The sequence below is a fragment of the Heterocephalus glaber genome, unplaced genomic scaffold, assembly GCF_053883595.1.
Source record: "Heterocephalus glaber isolate CG9 unplaced genomic scaffold, H.glaber_assembly_v1.0 deba00001461, whole genome shotgun sequence".
Taxonomy (NCBI): domain Eukaryota; kingdom Metazoa; phylum Chordata; class Mammalia; order Rodentia; family Bathyergidae; genus Heterocephalus; species Heterocephalus glaber.
This window is the reverse complement of record NW_028258308.1, coordinates 32,479,667-32,498,117: the sequence shown is the minus strand read 5'-3', so window position 1 is coordinate 32,498,117 and position 18,451 is coordinate 32,479,667. Positions and strand designations below refer to the sequence as shown.

Here is an 18,451-nt window from a genome sequence, read left to right as displayed (position 1 = left end):
ACCTTATGTAATCAAGAAGCCAAATACTAAACATGATAAACCAAAAAATCCATGCCAAGGCACATCATAATCAAACATACATAAAGAAAAAAATTGAAAGCAAATTAAAGAGAAAACACACATCACATATAGGAGAAAGAATATTTGAATGACACGTTTCTCATGAAGAAAATCAAAACATTCCCAGAAAGAGAACTGTCAGTCCAGAGTTTGGCACCCAGCAGAAATAGCCTCTAGGAATGGAGGAGAAAGAGCATTCTCAAATTAAAAAAAAATAAGTTTGTTGCAGGGAAATAATCAGTAAAATTGATGAACCTCTAGCAAGACTGACAAAGGAAAAACACAGGCTACAAATTTCCACTATCAAGAATAAAGTTTGTGATCACTACTGGCCCACAAGCATTGAAAGGATTTTTAGCAAACATTATAAATCTACATACAAACCTGGCTAACTTAGATGAAATGTACCAGTTTTCTAAAAAATACAAATTAGCGAAACTCTTAAAATACTAAAAGGATAACATTAAACTTATACTGTTAAAGAAATTCAGCTCACTGTTGGAAAAGAAATTTCCAGATCCAGACAGCTTCACTGGAGAATTCTAAACATTTAAAGTATGCAAATTCTATACAGTTTCTTCCAGAAAATGGGGAGAATGTTATGGTCAGCATTATACTGGTTCCAAAACCAACATGTGAAGATCATAGACCAATATCCATCATGATTATTAATGGAGATAGAAAATTCTAACAAAATATAAGCAAATAGAATTTGGCAATATGTAGAGTGATGTGCTAAAACTGAGCAATGTTCTCCTCAGACTCCCCAGTCCCTCTTTTTTTTTTTGGTACCTGGGATTGAACTCAGGACCTTGAGCTTTCAAGGCAGATGGCAGCACCACTAAGCTAAATCCCCGGACCCTAGTCCTTCTTTTCTAAGACCAGAGCATTGCTGTGTTGACCAGGTTGGCCTTCCATTCCTAGGATTAAGCAGTCCTCCTGCCTCAATTTCCCAAGTAGCTAGGACACCTGGCACACACTACGATTGCTGGCCTTTTTTTTCACCATTCTTACTCAACAATGAAGTTTTAATGAGCAGAAAAAGTCAAGGAAAGGAATGAACAGACTAGAAGAATTAAAATTGTCCCTATTTATTAATATTTGCACCTACAGAATCCCAAGGAATCTGCAAGAAAGGTGGGAGAAGAAGACCTTTAAGTAAGGTTACCAAGGTCATTGGATATAAGATCCAAATAGTGCAAGGTCCCAAGTTTGATCCCTGGTACCAGGAAAAAAATCCACATAGGAATCAAAATGAAAGGCAATATCATTTATAATAGCTTAAAAATAAAATACTTTGTGTAAACTTAAAACATGAATTTTATGCATTAAACTTTATTATAAAATATGAAGAAAAAAATTTCAATAAGTGGAGAGATATACTCTGTCGTTGGATTTAAAAACTCAGCATAATGGTGTCAGTTCATCACAAATTTATCTGTAGTTTTATTGCCATTTCCATCATAATTCCCATGTCTTGTAAATATATAAGCTCATTCTGACATTTACTTAAGACAAGTGAGAATAGCTAAAAGTTTTAAATAGAAAATATGTGGAGTTATTCTGTGAAGTCTTATTGTATAGCTACATTAATTAAGACGTGTGATATTGACAGATGGTCAGACTGATAGCCAGTGGAATGGATAGAGATTCCAGATAAAGAGCCATACAAATATGCTAAATTTATTTTCTTTCAGTTTATTTCAACAAAGATACATTCAGTTCAGAAAAGATAATCTATCAAATGTTGCTAGAGCATTTGGACATGAGACAAAAAAAGAAAAATTTCACCTTAACCTGACATAAAAAATAATCCAAACTAACTCATGGGTTTAAATATGAGAATATAAACGCTGGAGAATATCTTCAAGATTTTGGCCTAGATGAAGAATTCTTAGGCACCAAAACCACAGTCTGTAAAAAGAAAAAGAAAAAAAACAATAAGTTGTCTTTGTCAAAACTAGAAAGCTTTGCTCTGTGAAAAACCTTGGTAGGAAGGTGGAAATACAGGCCAAAAATGGTAGAAAATATTTGCAAATCAAGTATCTGACAAAGAACTCAAGACATACAAAGCACTTTGAAAATTCAGTAGGAAAAAATTTCAGTTAGAAAACAGGTAGAAGATATGAGCAGACTTTCACTAAAAAGAATACGTAGATGACAAGTAAAAAGATGTTCAGCATCATAGGCGTTAAAGAAGTGCACATGAAAGCCAGAAAGTGTAAGTAGAACAGCTAAAAAAAGAAAAGCATGACAATGCTAAATGCTGGTGAAAGAGAAACCAGATCATTCATAAATTGTTAGCAGGAACATTAAGATAGCACCACCACTGTAGAAAATTTGGTAGTTTCTTAAAAGCTATACCTCCATATACCACATGACCCAGCAGTCCTAGTTTGGGGATTTATCTTTGAGAAATAAAAACTTATGTGTACACAAAAACCTATACATGAAGAGTCACTGCAGTTTTAGTTTTATAATAGCCAAAAACTGACAACTACCCAAATTTTTTTTCCAAATTTCAGATGAGTAAATTATTAAACAATGGTACATTAAAAGCATAAAATATTATACAATAAAAAGGAATTATTTTATAAACACAACTTGGTTGAATCTTAGGGGCATTGTATGCTGAGTAAAAATAAAGAGGTCTCCACAGGTTGCATACTACAAAATCTCATTTATAAAACATTAGTGAAATGACAAACGTATGTCATTAGTAATTACTAATTAAATTAGTAATTTCAAGGATTTAGGGAAGGGGTGCTGTTAGTGTGAATGTGAGAGAGAAGGTGTGTGTAGGAGTAATGCAAAGGAGATCTTGGTGGTATCAAATAGTTTTGTATCTTATAGTGGCTGTTACATGAGTCTACACACATAAAATTGCATAGGATGGTACACACAGAAATGAGTGCATGTGAAACTGGTAAAAATTTCTGTGGATTGTAATGATGTCATTTTCCTTGTTTCAATATTGTATTATAGTCACCTAAGATGTTTCCACTGAGGAGAAACTGAGTTAGGGACACAGGACCTCTTTGTTCTGTTTTTGCAATTTCTTATAAATCTATTCATTTCAAAATAGAGTAAAACGTATTCATCCACAAAAGCATATGTTATAAAAATTTATATCAAAATTTATAACAGTTCTTACAAATACTAAAATAAAAATTCTGTTTGAGTCAATAGATTTAAAAATGGAAAGATGAGTTCTTTTTTAAAATCAGCTAGTTGTAATATTTTATATTGTATTTGCCATTCTGTTAACTTACTCTGTTGGCTAAATTAATAATTAAATCATTAAATAGTAAGTCTGTTAATTAGACCTATATACATGGAAATTGTTTTGCACCTTCTGTATAGTCAGTCTTCATTATTTGAGATTCTGTGAGTTCTCCTTCTTAATAAAAAAAAATTCTCAGTCAGTGTTCAGCAGTGCTTTTTATTTGTAAGCCCAAAATTTATACTTGTCATTGCTTTCATAGATAGGTGGAAAGCAGCCAAAATTTTTAAGTTCCCCAGTGCATATAGTCCCAGCTAAGGTCAAATGAGGTGACATTCTGCTGCCTTGTTTCAGCTCGTATATTGCAACAAGTGTCCTTTCTGTAGTCTTGATGTTCTGTTTTGTTTTATATTTTGATTAGTGATTTCATCATTTAAATATCCCCAAAAAGTGAAGTGAATCCTAATGTTCCTAAGCTCAGCAACGTTGTGATGTGCCTTGCATAGAAAATAGGTACATTAGGGCCAGGGATTTAGCTCAGTGGTTTCTCCGCCTGCTGCGCAAGCACAGGGACCCAAGTTTGATCCCCGGTACCCCCAAAAAACAAAGTAAAAAGAAAATAGGTACATTCATGTTTTCGGTAAGCTTTGCTAGGCTTGAGTTCATTGTTAATGAATCAACAATGTGACACATCCAGAACAAAGGAGAAAGAAGTTTGCCAGTCAGTACATTAGGCCTCACTGAAAAGTGCTACAGTAACGTCTCTGGTGCCTGATGAAGGTTTGGAAAAGCAGCTGAATTTGTAGATTCCATGGCATGACAGCTTATAAGGACTCATGAAGCTAAAAGCAGACAGAACTTAAGGTCACATTACCCAGTATTAGGAAAGTGTTTGACCCTTTGGGCTAGTGCTGACTGATTCATACATTCTGAAAGGTGGAATAACATAAGAAATGTTGAACTTAAAGGCAAGTGAATTCCTCAGATCATGAAGTTGAGAAAGAATTTTTTTAAACGCCTGTTAAACGTTATATACGAGAAAGGAGTATGTGGAAGAGCAAGCTTTCAACACTAATGATACTGGTTTGTTTCACAAGGATGTTGACAGAGGAATCTATGTTACCCTAATAGTATTTCCATTGTCAAAAATTGACCACATCCTTGCAGGAACCTAACCTTTTTCTGTAAGAACATTCAGCATTCACTAATTCAGTGTTTGTGACAAGAATCAACTTCATTTTCTCCCTGATTTCTTGAGTCCTCTTCCTTAAGATTATTTTAGCCTTTCATGTGTCTGTTTAATATAGCCACACTTAAAATATAGGTCATTGCCCTGAGAAGGTCTGTTTCTTCTTACTCATGCCACTGTATCAGTCAGCAGCTTATAAAGATGTTCTGATACAAGTGCAAATCAAAATAACTGAGTAAAAAAAAAAAATAGCTGAGTAGTTTTCTGGTATAGGTGTTGCTTTGTCTTTACTTGGGAAATAATAAGAAATATTCACGTACTAATGTCTTACCGGGTATATAATGATGTAAATTGTAGAATCATTCTACAATTTAAGTTGAAAATGAGTAACCTGAATTCTAGGACTGTGTTACATCTGTAAATGTCAACTTCTAAAAACTCCAATAGGTAGATGGAGAAAACAAGGTTAATGTTTTCATTTATGTCAAGTATCAGAGGTCCACATTATTATGGTAGAAACTGAAATGTAAGTTGTTAGCTTATACAGTTGTCATATGGACAACAATGACATTTTAAACCCAAGTAACTACTCTCCCTCTTCTTTTTTCCTTAGTTTACTTGTCACCTTGTTGCACTAATACTAGAGAGTATAGTTTCATACATGAGACTCTTAACCAGTGTAGGCTTGATGTAAGCTGTGATCTCCAGTCATCATGGCAGTTTGGGGATACAAAACTGGTTCACAATGAGGAACTGGAAAAAAATTTTACTACTAAGAGGTAAGTAACTATGACCTAAACAAGAAGAGATTTTTGTTTTGTTTTCATTATGAAGCCTTATGCTAATTTATTTCTACCTATGTATTAATAAGAAAATAAGTACAGAGGTTATTTAATCAGCATTATAAGGAAGTAGATTCTTTTGTTAACTTGTAGCCTTTTGTAATATTGAAAAGATAAGTTTGCTATTTGATTGGTTTTTTGTATTAATGTAATCAGATTTCAGAAATCCTCTTCTAATTTTTTGATGTTGGTATGTTTTTCAGAGGCACACTTATTAAATAAAAATTTTGTAGATCTTGTATATCTCCTGGATAAGGTAAAGCAGCAATTAACATAATCAGAAAGTAACTTTTTTCTCTTGACCCAACTCTTTAAAAGACTGATTTGAGGGCCGGGGATTTAGCTTAGTGGTGTCCCTGCCTGCCTCACAGGCACAAGGTCCTAAGTTTGATCCCCAGTACCAAAATAAAAAAAATTCCAAGAGACTGATTGGATCTTTTAATATGTGAGGATTGTATCTGGCTGTTTCCACCTGTTCCAGTTGAACATGCTTTCTGGGTAGACACTATTATTCTTGACAATATTTTTTAAATACCCTTTCAGCTTTTTCCAAAGATTTATTTCATAATTGTTATTTTAAAAAGAAAGAATAAGAGCATACACAAAGTTCTTGTAAGCATTTTGTATCCGTAAGTATACATTTTGTGTGAGAAATTTTTTAATTAGCGTTTTTATTTTCTAAACTTACTATCTTTACTATTTTGCACTTTCAAATTTAATGCCTAAGTATAGCTTGATAGACCCATGGAACTTATTTGGGTTTCTCTTTTGTTTTAGAATCAATTCTTCTTGACTCAAACATGCTGTCCCTATGGTAGAAGTTTGAAGATTTGAAATTGGTGGGAATGACAAAATTAGTGTGGCATATTCTCTTTCCTCTAAAAACTACACTTTTCATAATAGTAGAAAAGATAGTGTATATCCTGCCACTTCCACACTGATGGAATAATTTAAGATGAATTTTTGGCACCGTTCTTGACTTTGGTTCTGTTGGCCATTTGAAATTTTGTTCTTTTGGTTACTTTCACTGGTTAGTGTTAGAAAAGTTAGAATAACTACTCAATAATACAGAGCGTATTAGAATTCTAAATGACTCAGTAGTTACAGGATTCATTGTTTTATTTTCTTTCTTTTTTTTTGGTACTGGGGATTGAACTCAGGCCCTTGTGGTTGCGAGGCAGGCGGCGGAACCACTGAGCTAAATCCCCGGCGCAAGATTTATTATTTTCATAAGTACTTGCTCAATTATACAAAAACTCATTTCTTTCCCATAATACTTTATAGGACTTATAATATATTGATTTGTGTCTCATAGCCCTACTATGCTGTGGATTTGGTCTTATTTGCTTGTTTATGTATTGATAGTATAAAACTGAATCTTGTGGTACACAGAGGCTTAAATGTCAAATTAAGATACACTTTAATCTCACTTTTTATTGTTCAAGTGTATTTTTTTATACATGTTTGCAATACTTACAGTTTACAGTCATCTTGGAGAGTGAGTGCAATTATATACTACAGCTTGTTTCTTTTGTCTCCTTCCCTTTCTTTCCCTCCTTTAATTACCTTATTTATTTCATCTCATTGTTTAACAGCTGGATAGCTACCAAACTCATCAATGGATGAATCCACTGATGAGTACAGCACCTTCATAAGCATATTTAATGTTTCTGTTTTAGTAGTTAGATCTTTGATCCATTTTGATTTTAGTTTAGTGCATGGTGAGAGACATGGGTCTGGTTTTAGTCTTTGGCATGTAGAAAGCCAGTTTTTCCAGCACCACTTATGAAAGAGGCTATCCTTCTTCCATTAAACATGTTTGGCTCCTTTGTCAAAGATAAGCTGGCTGAGTGTGTTTAGGGTTGCTTCTGTATCTTCAAGTCTGTTCCACCGATCTTCAGGTCTGGTTTTTTGGGGTGTTTTTGTTTTTGTTTTTGCCAGTACCATGCTGTTTTTATCACAGCTCTATAGTATAATTTCAAGTCAGGGATTGTGATGCCCCCCGCCTTGGCTTTGTTGCCCAGAGTTGCCTTTGCTATTCTGGGTCTCTTCTGGTTTCAAATGAATTTTAGGATTGTTTTGTCTAATTCTGTAGATCTGCTGTTGGAATTTTGATCAAGATTGCATTAAATCTGTATAATAATTTTGGAAGTATGGCCATTTCACTATATTGGTTCTTCCTACCCTAGAACAAGGGATATCTTTCCATTTCCTGATATCCTCTTTGATCTCCTTTTTCAGAGTACTGTGGTTTTCATTGTAGGTGTCTTTTACTTCCTCCATTAGAGTGATTCCTAAGTATTTCATTTTTTTCAATGTTATTGAGAAAGGTGCTATTTCCCTAATTTGCCTTTCAGTGAATTTGTTATCTGTGTAGAGGAAGGCTGTTGATTTCTGAGTGTTGACTTTATATCCAGCTATGCTACTAAATTTGGTTTTTATATCTATAAGTCTTTTGGTGGAGTTTTTGGGGTCATCTATGTAGAGTATCATGTCGTCTGCAAATAATGATAGTTTAACTTCTTCCTCTCCTATCCTTATTCTTTCCCTTGTCTAATTACTCTGGCTAATGTTTCCAGAACTACATTGAATAAGAGAATTTAGCGTATTTTTAAGCCAGTTTGAATGTTTCTGTATTTGAAGTCATTGGTATCCTTACTGAAACTGAATTTGTTACTAGGATAGGAATAGTTGATAAGATTATAAAATATGTATTTAATTCAGGGGAAGGGTTAAATACAGCCCCCACTATTCCCAAATCTAAGATTGATAGTAACCTCTCTCAGGCACAGACCATGTGTTTCACAAGGCTGTAAATTTTTGGAAAATTACATAAAACTTTAGGATACTTTGACTTGACTGTTTCTTAGATCTAAGATAATTTTTTAAATCATAGACAATTCAAATTCAATTTTATAAAAAATCCTTTCTGATTGTGACCTTCTTTAATAGTTCAGCTTTACAAGTTTAGGTTTGAAATAGAGTTCATCTTTTCCAAGGTTACTGTGGATACAGGTTTAAAAGGAACAAGATTTAGCAAGAGGTCTGACAACACACAAATCTATTGTCTTTGATCTTTCCAAAATATCTTCTTTCATGGATATTCTTCTTGGTAAACTCAAATTTATACAAGAAACAAACATTTTAAATGCAGGGGGTAGGATGAAGAAACAGTTTTGAATTGAAATCTAAAGGTCAAGGCCATTGTAGATTCACTTGTGTGATGAGAAGGTCTCGGACTTGTTGCCAGTAGACAGAAATTCTTCATTTCAGTCATTGTGTGTAAGATGTCTTGCTATGGTTACTAGCTTTTGAAATTTTGAGGACAAGAAATCATAGCAACTCCTTTTTAGAAGGATATTCTTTGTTCTGAGGACTAGTTAATACTGATCATTGTTGTCTCATTCTTTACTTTTCTGAATTTAATTGTAGCTGTCATATTTGTCCTGCACTGCTGTATTTTAGGTTCCACAGGTTGCCTAAATAGATGTTGATTACATACACCTGTATACAAATCTGTTAGAAATGAAAGCATTTGGCACTCAGGCCGGGGCCTGGGCCTGTGGGCCTGTAGCAGTGGTGTCGCGCAGTTTTCCCTGCAATCCACCGCAGCCCCCACCCGCGGCACTGAAGAAGAAATGCTGCAGCCAGGCTGGCCCCTGCTTTGGCTCAGCCTAGTCCTGGGCTCCTCCTGTGCTGACCTGGAATCCAAAGCGCAGGTCAACTTGATCTCAGATGCTCTGAATGTCCTGCTTATCATCATGGATGACCTGTGCCCCTCCCTGGGCTGTTACGAGGATAAATTAGTGAAGTCCCCAAACATCGATCAGCTGACATCCCACAGCCTCCTCTTCCAGAATGCCTTCGCCCAACAAGCACTGTGAGCCCCGAGCTGCATGTTCTTCCTCACTGGGAGGAGGCCCAACACCACCCGCCTATATGACTTGAACTCCTGCTAGAGGGTGCACTCAGGAAACTTCTCCACCCTCTCGCAGTACTTGAAGGAGAATGGCTACATGACCCTGTCGGTGGGAAAAGTCTTTCACCCCAGTCTATCTTCCAATCATAGTGATGATTCTCCATATAGCGGGGCTTTTCCACCTTATCATCCCTCCTCAGAGAAGTATGAAAACACTAAGACCTGTAGGGGGCAAGATGGAGAACTCCATGCCAACCTGATTTGCCCTGTGGACATGGCAGATGTGCCTGAGGGCACCTTGCCTGACAAACAGAGCACTGAGGAAGCCATCCGTTTGTTGGGAAAGATGAAAACATCAGCCAGTCCTTTCTTCCTGGCTGTTGGGTATCATAAACAGCACATCCCCTTCAGATATCCCAAGGGATTTCAGAAGTTGTATCCCTTGGAGAACATCAGTCTGGTTCCCAATCCCAAGGTCCCTGATGGCCTGTCAGCTGTGGCCTACAACCCCTGAATGGGCATAAGGCAACAGGAGGATGTCCAGGCATTAAACATTAGTGTACCCTATGGCCCGATTCCTGTGGACTTTCAGCTGAAAATCTGTCAGAGCTACTTTCCCTCTGTGTCCTATTTGGATACACAGGTCGACCACCTTTGGAGTGCTTTAGACAATTTTCAGCTGGCCAACAGCATGATCATTGCATTTACTTCTGATCATGGGTGGGCCCTAGGTGAACACGGAGAATGGGCCAAATATAGCAATTTTGATGTCACTGCCCATGTGCCCCTGATGTTCTGTGTTCCTGGAAGGACAGCTTCATTCCTGGAAGTAGGAAAAATGCTTTTCCCTTACCTGGACCCATTTGATTCTGCTTCACAATTGATGGAACCAGGCAGGCAAGCCATGGATCTTGTGGAACTCATGTCTCTCTTCCCCGTGCTCACTGACCTCGAAGGACTGCACATCCTGCCTTGATGCCCTGTTCCTTCATTTGACGTGGAAGTGTGTAGAGGTGAGAACCTTCTGAAGCATTTTTGATCCCATGACTTGGAAGAAGATCTGGATCTCCATGATAAACCCCCATGAGTCAGTTGCCTACAGCCAGTACCCCCAGCCTGCAGACTCCCCTCAGTGGAATTCTGATAAGCCAAGTTTGAGAGATACAAAGATCATGGGCTACTCCATATGCACCATAGACTATAGGTATACTGTGTGGGTGGGCTTTGATCCTGATGAATTTCTGCCCAACTTTTCTAACATCCATGTGGGGAACTATATTTTGTGGATTCTGACCCATTGCAAGACCACAATATATATAATTACTCCCAACATGAGGAAATCCCTCCATCATTGATGCCTTGAGTTTTGCCAGCCAGAGGGAAAATTGAGCCGGCAAGAGGAGGCATAAGAGATGGTTATTTTGTCATTACTCATAATACTGAAAACAACAGGGGGGTGGGGGGTAATCAAAGCGTGCATTAACAATTTGGTCCAAGAGTTTGTGACAGCCAGACTTTTCATTTAGTTCTTACTGATTTATAATTGGCCATTAGATTGACTCTGAGCTGAAACTTTCTTTTCCTTTCTTTTTTCACTGTTTTTTCTCTCTTTTAAATGGTCATAGATTACTAATTTAATAGGTATAAAGTGAACAAACTGAAATTGTGTCATATCTTTGTATATTAAGAGCATACTAACCACACATACCATTATACTCAAGAAATACTTTATTTGTGGAATTTAGTGCATTTCAAAAAGTAATCATATATCTAATTAGGTTCTATCCTAACATCCCAGTTATTTTGTTTATAATTTAAGAATATATATTAGGTAGTCCAAAATATTCAAATTATATCAACACGTAATTCACATTTCTTTCTCAGATATAAAGTTAAATAATTGTAGAGACCAATAGTTATAGAAACCAATACCTTAAATTTTCATTTCTAAGACCACAGCATTTCAAAATCCAAAAATAAAATACCCATAAAATTATTAATATTTTATTTCTATATCAAATAAGAAATAATGCCTAGTAAACTAAAGAGATGAGATGTATGGGAAATCTGATTAAAGTTTTTCAGATAGTTTCTAGCCCACATAATACATTAGCAAATAATATGACCCTTGAACTCACAGGCCATTAAAAGTCTGTCATTCACAATGAGAAACATTTCACTGTGTGAGTCACTCAAAACCATATTAATGTTCTTATTTAGGGATGGTAGATTGCAGACATCCATTTATCTAGGAGGCAGAAAATATTTTAGTTTTAATTGCTTATTAAACATTAATTTTATTAAATTCTAAATCAAGTATTGTGAAAACTTTTCATTAGTATAATATTAAGTAATTTTCAATTCTCCTGAATGTAGTTCTCTATCCCCTAAATATGAAAGTAGTGAGAAAGACATGTCCAGTGATGGTGAACCTATGGCACGCGTGCCACAGCAGGCTGTTTTTATCATCAAAAGCTCTAAAAGGTTTGCCATCACTGGCGTAGTCCATATCATATTAAAAGGAATGGACTATTACAAGTCATATTCTAGCATAAGTAAGCTGATGAATTGTTAGTAGTCATCAGAAAAATCAACATCTTTCTAAATTAACATCTAAGATAGTCAAGTTTCTTATCAAAATGAGCAATTTTAGTTATTTTCCCCTTACAAATGCTTCAGTGTTTCAAGGTAAATATTTGTCAGATGAAATATAGCAAATTGCAAATTAGATTAAACTACTGCAATGTATTAAATTGTAATAAAATGGCAAGACATAATAAAATCAGTTAAGTTTCAAAGGCAGATTTTTTTTCCTTTCTGGTAGAGCTGTATTGATAATACAATGATCCCAAGCAGTTAAGCGATTGCTTTGCTAACAGCAGTTTTCATCTAAGGTATTAAGGGCTCTTTTCATCTTTCCTGGTCCCAGGATTCACCTCTCCTTTGAAATCTTCAGCTTTTGTAGATGGTTTCTCTTAGTTTTTCCTTTCCTGTTCCTTCATCCTTTCTGTGTTGCTCTCATCACATCCACTCTAATTTTTATGATGCAGTCTAGAAATTTCTCATGACATGATTTCAGTGTATTTAGCTTTATTTCCTATTTCACAGTTATAAGTTGTTTTTTTTCCTCCAAATTTCCTTTATGTAATTGAGTAGATACAAATCAATGAACAGATATTTCAGCAAGCTACATGTAACAATTTAACAGAACCTGATAATCTAGTTTCTTTCAACTTTCATCAAATTCATCTTTAAGCCATTCCACCATGGGGCTCATAAGGAAATTAACCAACATATGCATAATACAGTTGAATGTAAATAAGTACTTAGGACATACTAAATTCTCCTACAATGCAATTACAAACAGCCTTCCAGAAACCTGTTTTGTATGTAGAAAAGTGTTGAGTCAAATATTCAACTCAATATAAAATAATAAGAAATGTTTGTTTTTTAGGTGGAGACCGCTTCTCCTTTTGCTAATGAATGATTTTTAGCTGTAATATTTCTGAGCCGAACAAATAAGTCATTGAGTACACAAGGAAAAATAAACACATGCTAAGTGGATAAAACATTACTACTACATATTTACTAGACCATCTCTACCTCTAACACTTCAGAAGCTTAGAGATTTAAAGTATTCTTACATTAACTGCAAGAAAAATTAAGTGAAGAATTCCTTTTTTGAAATCACAACTATAAAGTCATGTGGTTATACAAATTCTGCAGTTGTGTGCAAAACATGAAACACATTTACCTTTATTCCCTGCTTAGTCTTATCAGTCACCTAGCAGGACTTAATAGATACCTTTCCAAGAGACATAGACTGAGATGTGTTTATATAACTTCAGTAAACCCCAGCTCAACAGTAATGAGAGATGCATTATCCTTTACTGTGGGTCAAAACAACAAGGAAAGGAGGTAATAGGAAAGAGAATAAATCAAAATTGTTAACATTGAGAAACTACTTCTTGCTATGTTTCATCATGGTGCCACCTTCATTTTCACATAAGCATGGTGGCATAATTCAAGCTCAATAAATCAGAAACCTTAATATTTAAATTTTACTTGACTTTCAGTGATCATCATATTATCAACCTGAAACAGATAAACACATAGGAAAGGATACTATTAAACCACTTTGCTGGAGTTGGTTTCTTGATGCATTAACTCATTTTTATAGAAAAGGCCTATTGCATCTCAGTTTGCTTACAAACTAGGAGATCACTTTGAATTCTGCATTTCCTAACTGCAAACAGAATATAGCACTTACAACAGGTTATAAATAAACTGGTTTTCAAGCATAGAGCCAGTCTCAGCAATAATAATACACTATTTTAAAAGACCTAAGGCAATGAGTTCCATTTCCAATGGAAAAAAAGAATTATGCAAACAAGCTTAAAACTACTGTTTTTGTGCAGTGTTATAAAATGCAGCTTTTAATAAAACCTTGATCCAAATGCCAGTAACTTCAGAAAAGAATTGATGGAGGGGAGAAGAAAGTTATTTCATTTAGGAAAAATAACCACTATCTTTTTCCTAATCTTCAACACACAATTTAAACATAAACAGCTGCTGTAACACTTTACACAATTCCTATGTACTGGAGCAATAATAACAAGGTCTAAATACAATTATCTTTTTAAATACTGGGTCAAGGCTTTACATAAAAATACCATCCTACTTTTCCCCCCTAAGTTTCTAAAATATTACATACTTGCCTCAACATCTGTAGCCATCCAGGAATTTTTAGGAAACTTTTGTGCATGATCTTAATTCCTAATCCCTGGCTCTTTGAGCTCAGTGACAAAAGATCAAAACCACCAAGAATGATGGTTCACTTGAAGTCAGACAAGAGACCCTGCCTCAATTAGTCTCATAGGATGAAGGCAGTGCTGCATCAACTGGCTCCATATAGGAGGGGCACGTGAAGAATCACATCAACCAGCCATCTATACAGTCCAGGTGATAAATGTGCATCCACGGCAGAAATCGAATCGGGTCCCCGTAAACAAAGTCTGTCATACAGATCACACACTCCCAGATCATTTTTTCTGATCCATCTCTTCCAGGGTTATAAACTCCTTTAGCCAGATGCTGTATAAGGCCTATTCTTTGAGCTATCCTAATTTGTCCCTCTTCGGTCAGCTGAGTTGCTAGCTGAGTCTGGCTAGGTGTTGGATGATACACTGGAACTGGAACTTGTTCCTGTAATTCCAGGACTCTAGGAGGCTGAGACAGAAGGATCTCATTCAACTCCAGAAGTCCAGCCTTGGCAACTCAGTGAGACCCTGTCTGATATGTTGGCGGCGGCTCCTGATCCGGCTCCGTGCCCTTGCCAAAGCTAGCCTGGTTGGACTGAGGCTTGTGAAGCAGCGAGATGTCATCCGAGGTGGGGCATTTTACACAGTTCCCCATGTTCGAGGCTGGGCTGTGTGATCTGCCAAGCGCTCTATTTATAAATCCATATCTGAGCTGATTGTGGTGTTGCATGCCTGTAATCCCAAGGCAGGAGGCTGAGGCTGGAGGAACACTGCAAGTTCAAGGCCACCCTTGACTATATAGTGAGTTTAAGACCATCCTGAACTATGTAGGGAGACTCTTTTCATCGGGGTAATCATTGTTCACATGTCTTTCCCAGATTTTGTTTCATTTCCATAATCTTCCCATGTGGGTCTGTCACTCCTGTGTGCTCTCCGACCCTGAGCTTTTCCCTGTCACAGCCTGATCAAGCTGAATCGTTGGTCCCTTCTCTGTGGAAGCTGGCACGTTGCCTCAGGGAGAACAGGCTCTCTCCTTGGTTCACTGAACAGTATGTAGCCCAAGCTGGCCTCAAACTCAAGGCAGTCCTCCTGCCTCAGCCTCCCAAGTGCTGGGATTATAGGTGTGTGCCACCACACCCAGTTTTAAGGTTTTCACAGTTAAAAGTTTTAACATAGGTTGTTACTTGATATCCAGTTGTTGGTCCTGGTAAGCCACAATATGTACACTTTGTATTTTCACACTTCCTGAAGCACAGTTTCAGTATAAAATTCTCCAAATTCTGCTCTTGATGAAGTCATAAGCTGAACTATGCTGTGTACTTGGTAGCCACTAAGCCTATGTGGCCATTTAAATTTAAATTCATTAAAACCCAAGGAAATTTTAAAATATTCTTGGCCCCACCGTATTTCAAGTGTTGAGTACCACAGATGTGGCACATTTGTGTCATGGCAGAAAGTTTGACTGGACAGAGCCACCCTACATTGCCTCTGGGTTTGAGCTGGGTCTGCTAGCTACTGGCAGGTGTTTCCTGTGAGCTTTTCCTCTACCCTGTGTTTGCCACAAAGACCTGTCTGGAGGTAAGCAAGGTATGCTTGGTTTAGGTACAGAGCAGGGGGGTTCACTATGGCTGAGGGCCTCTCCCTCTCAACTCCCATCACCATCACCTCATTCCTTCTCCCCCACTTCCCAAATAATTTATCTCCCCTCCCTTTTCCTCCCCTGTTCCTAAAGAATCCATGTGTCTTCCTGAAATGCCTCTTCCCCCTGCCCTTTAAAAACACAGCCAGTGCCTACTATAGGTCTAAACAGACCTCTGCAGAGCAGTCAGAATCTTCCCTGGCTCCACATACCCCTGCCCTTAGCAGACTCTCCCTTGCCAATCCCTTCCTCCCCGCCTCCTAGCTTGTGCCCACCTCCTCTCTTCACTCATCCATTCATGGCCATTCTTCACAGCCACCTCCTGTCCCCTGCTAAGAGGCTGTGACTTTTGTGACCCTGCATGTGATGAGATGAACACTGCTAAAGAATCTAGTGCTCACTGTACTTTAAAAAAGATATTTGTTCTGACTATAAAATTGATCTAATTACAGAAAAGTCAGAAAACAGGAATGTAGCACATTGTGAGAAAAATGAATCTTCTGTCCCAACATAGTCACTTAATACCTTGTCTTTGGGAGGGTATGAATCTTTTACATTGCTGTGATAATAATCATACTATGCTCTTTATCATGCAATTTATGCTCTTACTTTTCCACTAAATATTACAGATTTTTCCAGAGATACTTTATTTTGCCGATAATATTTTTTATTGTGTAGTTTTATTGTAATTTACTTAACCTTCTTTCAATTGTTGGAAATTTAATTTTCAGTTTTATAAATAACATAGTGATGATAAACTTTTTGAATAGAAAATTTCTATATATTTTGAATTATTCCCTAAGGACAGTCTCTCAGTGCCAAGTTGTCAAAAAGTCTCCATTTTCTCCCTACTTAGGACACCAAAGTTAAAAAATAAAGCAACAAGCATACAAATAAAAACCATTAAAAAAACACCCCTACAGTAATAGGTGAAAACAGTATCCTGTTTTAACTTCTAACTCTGCTTATTAATGGCTTTGCCCATTGTTCCTCTGTATGATTTGGGGGTATTTGCATATCCAGTTGTGTGAATCTGCCTTTAAATGCCAAGTTATGGGCCTCATTTTACAAAGTAATCAAAGTGATGAGTAAATTGATCTTGTGTGATACATTTTCCTGTCTTTTCCTGTGAAACATGGAGACACCTCCTCATCTAGAAATTGAATAAACATTTTCATTTAAAAAAAAAGAAATGAAAGCATTTCACACACATAATGGATCTGTAGTTAGATGTAGCAATTAGATGGGACTTTGGATGGTTCCCTTCTTGTAAGGTGAATTGAAGTGATTTATGGTCATAAGCATTTTTGAAATATATATGTATTGGAAGAAGAATGTATATAAAGAATAGCCAAATTAATGGACTGTAGTAAAGTGCGGTTTCCTTAACAATTTGAGATTATCTTATACACTCTAAACCGTTCTTTGTCCCATCCCCTTGCTTTATAGTTTTACAAGCCTAGTCAAAATAGTTCAGTAGAATAGATTTGCTTGAAAATCCTGGAAAGTTGAACTAGTCCAGTAGTTCTAAGAGAGCATGTAGGCCTAATTTTTGCTGGCAGTCCTCTTCTGACCATGAGAGGAGCCTGACATGGATAAAGATAAAACTGGTGAGTTGGGGAAAAAGAGTTCCTAACATTTGAGGGGCTAAGTTCAGGGTCTGCCTGTGATAGGCAACATAAAGCTACCCCTAGAGACACCTACATCTGAATCTCCAGAACCTATGAATGTGTTTGTCACCTTACATGACAGAAAGAACTTTTGCTAATGTGTTTGAGGTTTCAGGCCTTGAGATGTGTGAGTATTCTATGAGTGGGTCTCGTTTAATCACGTGAACAGCCAGTCACAGTGACACATATCTGAAATCCCAGCACTGAGGGAGGCTGAGGCAGGAGGATCACAAATTTGAGCCCAACCTGGGTAACTTAGCAAGGCTCTGTCTCAAAATAAAAAGTACTGGGTATGTAGCCTAGTCCAAAGGCCCTGGGTTCAATCCCCAGTATGTCAGTGGATGAATGAATGAGTAATGTTTAAAAATGAAAGAAGGTAGAAAAGTAGATCAGCATGGAGAAGAAGGAGAAAAAGAAAAGTTCTGTTTTTGTTTTATGAGGCAAGGTCTCTAAATAGTCCAGGTTGATCTTGCATTTGGTATATAACCCAGCTGGTCTCAACTTAGTGATCTTCCTGCCAATGGAGGCAGAAGAGGAGGGGGTTTGAGAAGGACTTAGCCTGCCTTTTTGCTGGCTTTGAAGATGAGGATGGGGATTATGAGCCAAGGAATATAGGCTTGAAAGGGCTCTCAGCTACTAACTAGCAAGGGAACAGGGACCTTAGTCCTATAACTACTATTAGTTGAATTCTTTCAACAAAGAGAAAGATCCTCCCCTAGATCTCAGAAAGACACACAGTCAGACAGTACCTTGATTTTAGCCCTGTTGAACTTGCTAGTGTAAAATGGTAAATTTAAATCTTTTAATCTACTGTTTTTGATAATTTGTTAGAGCAGTAATAGAAAACTAATATACATATCTTTTGTGAGTTAGCAAATTTCTTAAAACTTTGTTGAATCCGAATTTCAGTTAGTTACCTGTTTCATTTAGTATAAAACTTACGAAATGAGGCACTAGCCCCTCATTTATAGTTTTAATTTGCAGTTATTTTAGTCCAAAAGTATTAAGTGGAAAATTCCAGAAATAATTAATTTTATAATATACACTGTTCTGACATGGTAAAATCTCATACCATACTGCTCCATCCTGCCTAGGATGAGAATTATTCCTTTGTTCAGCATCTCCAGACTGTATATGCTATCCCCCCAT

At 36.8% G+C, this 18,451-nt stretch overlaps 1 protein-coding gene and 2 pseudogenes across 3 annotated transcripts in view; 2 read left to right on the top strand and 1 right to left on the bottom strand.

Moving 5' to 3' along the window:
- Window positions 1-18,451, top strand: part of Tex15 (testis expressed 15, meiosis and synapsis associated) — a 100,438-nt gene that overhangs the window by 47,154 nt on the left and 34,833 nt on the right. For all 3 annotated transcript variants that reach the window (XM_021236856.2, XM_021236851.2, XM_021236852.2), the window contains one exon: window positions 5,086-5,251. In XM_021236856.2, the coding sequence (XP_021092515.2) occupies window positions 5,086-5,251 (166 nt within the window). The remainder of the gene's footprint in view (window positions 1-5,085; window positions 5,252-18,451) is intronic.
- LOC101725448 (iduronate 2-sulfatase pseudogene) lies at window positions 9,196-10,840 on the top strand (annotated as a pseudogene).
- LOC101725708 (RING finger protein 11-like) lies at window positions 14,097-14,648 on the bottom strand (annotated as a pseudogene).